The 9,899-nt window shown below is 39.6% G+C and overlaps 1 protein-coding gene across 1 annotated transcript; it reads left to right on the top strand.

Annotated features, from left to right (window-relative positions):
* Positions 1-172: 172 nt before the first annotated feature.
* Positions 173-1,708, top strand: Sec22 (vesicle-trafficking protein SEC22). The gene is made up of 5 exons (XM_090154756.1): positions 173-409; positions 480-589; positions 651-814; positions 886-1,032; positions 1,100-1,708. Exons 1-5 carry the CDS (start codon positions 335-337, stop codon positions 1,246-1,248), a joined length of 645 nt encoding a protein of 214 aa, XP_090010882.1. The 5' UTR covers positions 173-334; the 3' UTR covers positions 1,249-1,708.
* Positions 1,709-9,899: the final 8,191 nt, after the last annotated feature.

Here is a 9,899-nt window from a genome sequence, read left to right as displayed (position 1 = left end):
AGTATTATAACACTAGTTTTAATCGTGTAGTTGGTTTTTTTAGACTATAAACATATAACTCTCAAAAAATATATCAATATTTGAGGAATTTCGATGAACATAATATAGACGGCAGCCTGGCGCCATCTGTGATAAAGCCGACCAACTATAATATAAAAAATTATTAAATTTTCGGTCCTTTTGAAATGGCGGCCCACTGTACGCCACGTCAGTTTTAAGTGACACCGTGCTTTCGCGTATTATACCATGCATATTAACCGAATATTAAAAGTTGAAATAAGAAGATAAATTAAGATATTTTGGTATTTTTTAAACTTCTTTGTGAGCATTAAATATGATTTTGTTCGTAATGATCGCCCGGCTTTCTGACGGCCTAATCCTGACCGCCACAGTCAATGAAGATGAAGAGGTAAACATTTATTTTGAGAATCTGAACCCAGTTATTTATACTTTTAAACATTAATGCTAATTTCTCACAGGCTGGAAAGCGAACTAGGGATTATCAAGGCCAAGCTAAAATGTTATTTAGAAAATTAAACGATCGAGCTGAACCATACGGATCTATCGAAACTGGTCCCTACATATTCAAGTATTTTTTTCATTGAGCATCTGTTTCAGTTTATCTTAAACTTGACCGCTCCTTCTCTTAGCTACCTTATTCAGAAAGGTCTTTGCTATTTGGCTCTGTGCGAGAAGACTTTCTCTCGACGCCTAGCGTTCAACTTTCTAGATGATATTCAGAGTGAATTCTTATCCGAGTATGGTTCTAGATTGGACAATATACCAAGCCGACCATACGCTTTCATAGCTTTTGGTATTATTCTTAATTAAATATTATCCACCAAATAAGAATGACTTGTAATAGTAAATTATAAAAAATTCTAGATAACTACATTTCCAAAAAAGCCAAAGCGTATCAAGATGCAAGAGCTAGACGCAATCTTTCAAATTTAAATAATGAATTGCAAGATGTACAGCGCATAATGGTTCAGAACATCGACGACGTTTTGCAAAGGGGCTCAGCTTTATCCGGTTAGAAATATTATTATTTCCACGTACGTTTAAATATTAAAATATCATTATCTTTTCTTTTTTTAAGAATTGGACAGTAAAGCGAGCAGTTTGTCAATTTTGTCACAAAAATACAAGAAAGACGCCCGTTATCTTAATTTAAAATCAGCCTACGCCAAGGCAGCGGCAGCCGCAGTTGTCTTATTCGTATTTGTTCTCTATTTTTGGGTTCTTTAAATATAACTAATTGAACAAAGAAGAAAAATAATTTCCACAAAATAAAAGTGGTCAATTTCCTGAAGTTGTGGTTGGCGATAACAAAAAAAATATCCTTTGTAACTTTGTACATACAAAAATTATTAGCTTTCCACACAAAAAAATATTAAATTGGCTGATAGCGTCTCCCCAGAGTGTCAAAATAAAGTGAAATAAATCATTGTAAATTAATACGTAAACGAGAATTATTTGATATAAAACTATTTAAATTTTAAAGGCAAAGAGCGGTAATTGCGTTTAAACCGTACCCCACTCTGCCTTTTAGAAAAGATAATTTCGGAAAAATATAGTTAATTTTTCAGAAAACGTCTGTTCAATAAAAAGATGCCTGAAATAACGCAATCAGAATGTCATCACTGTATTATTCATATTCCATTTTTTTCCTTCCTAGCAGGACATTAAAATATTTTTTCTATACGAATTTTTCTGAGTCATTTTAATAGTACATAAAGACGAGGCTTAGGAGGGTTTATAGTATTGGACGAGTATGTCTGTCTATCGCCGTTTGAGAATTACACGCAAGAATTATTCTCATTGCGGGGAGGGAGGGGGAAGGTTAAGTATTCTTCTGTTACGAAAACTACAAAAAGCAGTAGGTCGAAAAAGTCAGCTTTGTTACCGAATCGAACAGAGGAGAGCCGAATGTAGATTTTTACGCTAATAAGGAGAGCCGAGGAGAGGGGTACTTTGAAGTTGGTTTCGCGGCGTACGAGAGAGAGGATTGGGGGGTCCTACTGTATTATTACCTCTCTCTCTATGTTCACGCACGAGCGGCCAATCCGAATGTCGGGTTTCCCTGGCCATAAAAAGCAAACTTTTGCATGAAAGAATTTGCATTATAAGTGACCGCTTCGAGTGGGGAAGTTGGTTTTAGCATAAGCGCCTATTATAATGCCGTACCCTGTAATATAGCTCTTTAAATTACCCGCCATCGCGAAATAACGATTGATTCAACCGTTCTATTTCAACTACTGAACAATATATTGAGGTTTCGTTCGCGTTAGGCCTTGGTTTCCAATTGAAAGTTAAAGTTAATTCAATTTTAATTTGTTTTAATAAGTTTTATCATTAATTTAAATTTGTAGGGGCTTAGCTTCTTTGCCCCCTTTTTATTATGGACTTTTCTACCTTTTCGTGTAATTTAACTTGGTTTCCAATAGCGCCCGTAAAGGCGCGTCGCTCAACTTTGGGACGTACAAATATTTTGACGCCTGTAAAGAAAAATAAATTATGACGCGCTCTAGAGGAAACCAAGGCTTAGATAAAACGGGGAATATTTGGAAGTTGAAAATATCGCTTTCTAAGTTGGCAATTATTTCGCGCGTTACAGAAATGAAGAAAGGGCGTCGTTTTAAGTTGGCCTAAAATTCACGAAACTCATGCATTTATCGCCGACTCTTTTCAATCTTTAGAAAAGTCGGAGTTGAAACCATTTGAAGAGGCGCCAATCTAAACTACGCGCGAGCACGGTCGTAGCAAACTAAGGCATCTCGACCAAAGCAGTCGCGACAGCGAACGTGGTTCTACGCCGCCACCAAAGAGACGCGGAAGGGGACGAGGATGGACCGGGATGCGGGAGGATGAGGAGGCGGGATCGTTTTGAGGCCGATTTTCCGCCGTTTGCACGACTGACGCCTCAAGTGCGGCGCTCGCAACCGGCCGCCTTTCAAGGCATAAAAGACACAGAAACATTTGTTCAATCCTTTATTAGCCGATTCTGATTGAGCAGTCCATCGCTCTACAACGAACCACAACGGAAGGGGGACCGCAAGAGTAGAAACATTCGTAATAATACCTCGTTTTCAAACCGGGGAACGTTCCTAAAGCTTATTATTATAGAACTAAAATTTTAGAATCCATAATTACTTAAATGCCAGTGGCGGCTCCTGTCTAGTTACATTCTCTCGCGCAAGATGTCTTTAGCGAACAAGGCCTGTTGCAAAAGCCCTAGCCAAAGTGTTTCTAGAAAAGCAGACTTTTGCAACGGGTCCTTAGCGTATAAATCAAAACAAGTTGAATAAACAACAAAATCTAGCCTAAAAGGTGTGGCAAACTGGGAACTTCTAGCGTTGATTGGCTTTTCGGAATCACGTGACTATTGACTTATTAAGCACGTGGTTTTGGGAAGCCAATAGATCGCAGACAACTTTGTCTTTGCTTTAAGTCCCTGGAAGCTGCCGCCACCTAGGAGCAACAAACACAAGGAGAACGCAGCCTTTAAACACGTTAACGCCGTTTTGCGTACAAATTTCATTGGACGAGCCTTTACGCTGAACGTTTTACGGGCGGGGGGAAGACAATTTCCGAATTTTCCCCTTCCGACGGCAGCAGGCGCTATAGCGTCTAACCAATGAAAACTGTACACAAGAAAATGCACGACTCTTGACGTGTTGCGTTCTCCTTGTGTGGGCTGCTGTGTTTGTTGCTCCTAGCTGTCACCTAGGAGCGCTTTTGGAACCATTTTTGTAAACTTTTTTTAACCTATTCCAATACAGCTGCCACTTACTTTAAATTTGACGGTTGAATATAATCTCTAAGAGTAAAATCTGTCCGTAGCAGTGGCGGCGGGATAGGAGGTACAGGGGGTACATTATACCTCCACAGCTTTTAGTTGGGGGTACAATTTTCCCAAAAATGTAATAAATAACATAATTCAAATACGTTCGAATTTTAGAACATTTGGAAACCATTTGAAAGAAAAATCGTTTGACCGAAGCAATTGGCGCTTCAATAAAACATCTTCAAGGAAATCACCAAGAAGTAATATTTTCGAGAGCCAAGACCTGAAAGTTACCATTTATATAGTACTTGTTGAAATAATGGAAACTTTTCACCTGTAAACAGAACGTCGTGTTTTTGCTAAGTCTTAATATGTAAAAAAAAAGCTACCTGGTTAAAAGGAAACGCTTGTTGCACACCGTACGAGTGAAAAAATTCAATTATTTCAACAAGCACTATATTAACGGTAACTCTCAGGTCCTGGAGCTCGGAAATATTACTTCTTTCCAATTTGTTTGAAGATGTTTTATTGAAGGATCGATTTATTTAATCAATATTAGTTATTGTTTGGTAAAGCAGGGTACACGAAGACAGAAACAGAGTAACTAATAATCATTAACAAAAAGGCTTTTAAACCTTTCTTTAACGTAAGCGGCTCTAGTTACCCCTGGTGGCGCAGATTGTAAATTAGGTGATCCACTTTATTATCTCTTCAAAATAAAAGCGAAAGAGGGCAGTATGGTCAGAGGACCTCTTTAGACGGATAAACGAAGTCTTACCGGTAATTGTTTTCTTTGGGTACGGCAATTTTCCCTGGAATTACCCCCTTTTTATTGGACCTTTACGGGGGGAACTCGTTACTGGGGACCAAACAAGGAAAGATTGCTCTCTCTTTCTCATCTATGGCGTATTTCATATCTGTGTTCGGCCCTTGGCGATTCGATCGAATCAGATTCCGCTGTTAGGCACGAAAATGACGACAACACTCACTTTGCCCCGGCAGCCCCCCCCCCCTGCCCCCTCCCGCTTATTTGGAGTCGTTTCCGCCCCCCTAATAACCAACCAGCCCCATACGGGTCCCTTCGAGTACCTATCATCACGCCGTAAAAGTCGCGTACGGGTCAAAAGGGCACGACAGCCGTAGTCCCGCGAAAGCACCGACTTTACTCGTTCGAAAACCTTCGCGTCTAGTGCCCACTTACGATATAGACTTCCTGGACTAGCGAGCAAAGGCTGCCGTGGATAGCGGGTTCCGATTTGGGCAAATTCGCCTTAAAGCCAACCGCAAATCAAGGCATTTTAGATGTTTCGCCGTCGGCGGTTACGGGGATAACTTCGTTACATCTCTCTCTCTCTCTCGTGGCGGGAAAACGCGTTGGAAGCATCAACTAGCTGCTAGCCAGAAACAAGTATATAACAACCTGAGTGTGCCTCATCTCTCTCATTTCCTTTCGGTATTACCAAAAACGAGCCGAAACACTTCCGCCCTCCACTTCCCTCCTGCACCTTTAACGAATAACGCGTCCGCTAATAGATTACTAAATTGAAACAGGGTGGTTGAATACGAGTTTTACGAACCAATTTTGGACGTACGTTGACTATTGTATAGATTATGAAATAAACAAAACACTTAACTAAGAAAAGATAGTTTGAAATCAAGTATAATTATGTTTTTAAGGGGGCTAAATCTATCATATCCACGTTATTTTATCTACAAAGTGTATTAAATTTCACTCCTTTTAAGTTACTCTAAACAAAAACAAATTTGGCCTAAAACGCCTGTAAAGGTGTTCGACACGCAACACTCCCGTGTTCAGGGAGAAGCCAACTGCAAAAGCGGGTTCTACTAGATAGCTTTTGTTTTCTATGAAATCCTCGTGGAAGTGGGGTAAATTTTAAATTGGAAACCCAATGAATAACGAACTTGTTTAATAAGTTAACATCTATTTTTTTGACGAGAAACATGAAATTTAAATCTAACTAGTTAACTAACTCGAAAACTATGTAGCCTGTACTTTGCTCAAATAGTGGCTCTAGTTGTCATAAATAAAGGAACTGAACGGAACTACTAAGAAGTAGGGCCTCCAAAAGATTCCGGAAATAAAATAGTCCTAAGTCGAGTTTTGTGTGCGGGAGAAAGAATATGGGACCCTTAAAATATTCGTGGGAAAATTGGATCTCATGAAAAGAAGGGACCCTAGTTGGGCCCCGAAGAATAAGGGTCCCCCAAAGAGATTCCTGGGAAAAATGAATCTCATTAAAAGAAGAAACCCTAAAATAAGTTTCGCGGGTGGCCCCCGAAGAATAAGGGCCCCCAAAACCCCAAAAACGAGTTTCGCTGGCGGGTCCCAGAAAAATAAGGGCCCCTAAAAAGATTCCTGGGAAAAATGTATCTCAAGAAAAGAAGGGACCCTAAAACAGGTTTCGCGGGTGGGCCCCCGAAGAATAAGGGCCCCCCAAAAAACCTAAAACGAGTTTCGCTGGCGGGCCCCCGAAGAATAAGGGCCCCCAAAAAACGTAAGGCGAGTTTCACTGGCGGGTCCCAGAAAAATAAGGCCCCCCCAAAATCCCTAAAATGAGTTTCGCTGGCGGGTCCCCGAAAAATAATGGCCCCCTAAAAAGATTCCTGGAAACAATGTATCTCAAGAAAAGAAGGGACCCTAAAACAGGTTTCGCGAGTGGGCCCCCAAAGAATAAGGGCCCCCCAAAAAACCTAAACCGAGTTTCACTGGCGGGTCCCCGAAGAATAAGGGCCCCCAAAAAAGATACCGGAAAAAAAAATAGTCCATGCCCCGCGGTCTGGCCCCAGAGACCTAAGCTACGCCACTGTTGGTTCCTACTTAAATGAGCTAAAACCGCAGATAAGATACTTACCTTTAAATTACTTACTACTACAGAAACAGCCTAACGACCATTAAAATTGTATAGTTTAAAATTCAGCTTCGCCAGCCGCTGAGACCGGGGGGGGGGGGTATAATTTAGGCGAATGGATGGATGGATGCGGAAACAGAGAGAGATGCGCTCTTGGGCTTCCAGGGATGGGCGTGGTCGAGAGCGGCGGGATGAAAAGCCTGCCATTGGATGGGGTATTAACGGGGAAGATATTTCGGAGACAGAAATAGCCAATAGAGAGAGCCGACGTTCGGGAGGAAAAATTTAAAAAGTAAACGCGTCGGAATAGCGTTCGCTACCTTGTTAAATACACTATGGAAGCACTTTCTTCGACGTTCAATTTATCTTGGACGGAATTGCTATATTTAGAGCTTACAGTGATCGTGTAAGGAACCGGACCTTTTGGTTTTGAAAGGAAATCGCCAGTGATATCTCCGGACAGTTAGCACAATTGCTGATGACGACAAAAATATTTAAGTGGTCGTAAAAGATCGTTTTTAATCGTTGCTATTATAATTCAATTTAATCGGAAAACGGACATTACTATGACTTCGAGGTCTTTTCTAATCAAAGACATCCTCGGCAAGGAGGAAATAGGTGAGCTTTTTCAATAATATTTCCACTTCAGATTATATAGTTTAATTATGAAGGAATGGCTCACAGTTTAAGCTGTTGATGATAGCACCCAATAAGAATGGTATCTTCCCATTGCGCCGAATCCCATTCGACCGAATTCCGCCAATGTTTTTGATGAAATTAGCAAAAAGGCGGGTTTTGTATTTTTCTAATCGACCGACGCAATATTCAATTTTTACGCTAAATTTTTATGTCAAAAATAAATTGCTTAAAATTTGTATTTGTATCTAATAAAATTTAACAAAATAGCATAGCATAAAAACTGGGTGTCTAAATAATAACAATTTTTAGTTTTCGTCTGCTTTAAAAAATTTAGTGGAAATAGTTAGGCTTAGGAAAGGAAAGGAAATTGTGGTGGTAGTGGGCAAATGAATTGACCACTTTAAAAATTGCCTGGTTAGGTTAGATTAGTTTAGGTTAGGTAACACTGCATGCTGTTCTGACAGATGCTGAAACGGATAAAACCGAATCCTAAATCCGCCATAGTGCTGCTTTTTCGGTCGAATGGGATTCGGCGCAATGGAGCAGATTCATAAGAATTAGGTTATTCAGATCGTCATTTTCAACTATCTGATCAGATTTATATTTGTTAAATATCTCCAACTAGCCAACTGATTTCAAATTGAATCCCAAGTAACCGATCTCGGCGATCTGTACAGACCTGCTATAACTAAAATCACTATACATTCATTTAACTGAACAGTTTTCTAACTTAAACCTTTAATATATATATAATCTTACGGAAGCAAATCAAAATAAACAGTACTTAAAATTTTGAAAATAATTTAATCGAGGGTAAATTATAAAATTGATAACTGTGTGCAATCTGAAATCTGCTCACCTTAATTCTGTCCGTAGGTTTACAATGAATTCCGATTAATTTCGGGTTTAAACTATCTGGTTTTGCATTTTGACACATATCAACTGATCTAGCTGATAATACCTTAACGTTAATGCGGATAATCTGATATCTGAACTATCACAATTATTTTATCGGTTCGGATAACGCAACTGATATCTAAGAATCGGCTGAAAGCACTAGTGTAAGTAACTTAGGTTTACAGCAAATAAACTTCTATATAAGCAGACACTTTGGAAAAATATATTAAGTTTTAGTTTTCCAATAACACGATAGATGGCGCCAGCCCGATTTGATTAAGTTCATTTACCAGGCCTAACTCTCCAACTCAACAAAAACTGTTCCGCGAAACGGTAGATCCTGGAAGGCGGATTTTGATCTCTATTTATTCTACCTCATTGGAGGCGAAAACGACAAGACGCAAAAATATTGTATTAGGCCTAACGCGGATTTTTTGCGTTGGGTCGGTTTGGTTCTAGTGAAAACCAACCTTAAAAACATGTACCTTCGTAGGTTTCCCTCTGATTTATCAAAATCTTTTTAAAGAAAATATTGTGCGTTGCAAAAGTTATTTTCTAAAACTATTACATAGGTAAACAAACTCGCGAGAAAACTGTTTGAATAGGTCAAAATGATATAGCTTTTCGAATATACAATATAGTACATCCCCTTTACTCGGATGATTGGAAGAAATTTGGTCGGGGGCTAGAAATGATTTACCAACGAGTGGCCAATATGGTAATTCCAATTACTTCACCGTTCCCCAACTAATTCCCTTCATTACCCTTCGATTGTTACCAAAGTCCCGTTCGCATCATCCGAATCTCAAACCGATTAATTTTCGGCGAATAAGGACAGAAAATGTCGCGAGTGCGAACGGGCGTTGTTTTGGAAAGAATGGCCGCGGGACGAAAACACTAAATTCCGGCCATGAATAAAACAAGCCAATTTACAGGATCAAAGTGGGTCGAAAGGCGGCGCTGTTTGCCGAGACATTATCTTAAACCGCGCTCGTTCAATTTAAGGAAATCGGGAAAAAACTTCTCCACTTTACATACGCCGAGGCAACAAGCTAGCTAGCTCTCCTTCCGACAAAACTCGGCTTACATTTTACCAGAAGTAAATAAAATCTCTTACGAGAGAAGTATCCATCTCCCTGTACTGCTCTACTGTTATTCACTCAAAATAATGCTTCAGATTAACAAGTTGCTTTACCTGAACCGAGATGAGCAGAGGTGATAATTCAGATATCATATGTTATCAGATTAATAGTTGATTAAATAAAATAAAAATTGGTCTTGCCCAATTTGTTAAAATGTTGCTCTTACGTCACAAGACACAGCTTCAGTGGCGTAGACAAGGGGAGCATTTCCGTGTCAACCCCCCCCCCTGGATGTAACTTTGGCTGTACTAAATTTTACCCCATTCTCGACCCCCTTAGGTATTTTACTTAGTTTAAACCCCTCCCTTGAAAGATTTTTAGCTAAAAACCTATATTCCTCGCGACCGTAACGCGCGCTAGAAAAATTTATATTCCTCGCGACCGTAACGCGCGCTCGTATACTTGTAAAAGTAAGAGACTGTGACAAGGCCCCGTTACTTAATAAAAAGAACTATTGAAATAGGTCAAAATGCAAAACCAGATAGTTTAACTCCGGAACTAATCTGAATACAATTTAAACCGAAAGACAAATCGCCCGATTAAATTGCTTTAGACATTGTAATT

Source organism: Leiobunum rupestre, chromosome 7, assembly GCF_980474605.1.
Source record: "Leiobunum rupestre chromosome 7, qqLeiRupe1.1.hap1, whole genome shotgun sequence".
NCBI lineage: Eukaryota > Metazoa > Arthropoda > Arachnida > Opiliones > Sclerosomatidae > Leiobunum > Leiobunum rupestre.
This window is presented reverse-complemented; position numbering and strand designations above follow the sequence as displayed.

What these genes read in the sequence shown, in the direction of transcription:
- Sec22 (XM_090154756.1), top strand. Translation starts at nt 335, where the DNA reads ATGATTTTGTTCGTAATGATCGCCCGGCTTTCTGACGGCCTAATCCTG. An exon ending in ACTGGTCCCTACATATTCAA is followed by an intron (nt 590 to 650) that starts GTATTTTTTTCA and finishes TCCTTCTCTTAG; the next exon opens with CTACCTTATTCAGAAAGGTC. An exon ending in AAGGGGCTCAGCTTTATCCG is followed by an intron (nt 1,033 to 1,099) that starts GTTAGAAATATT and finishes TCTTTTTTTAAG; the next exon opens with AATTGGACAGTAAAGCGAGC.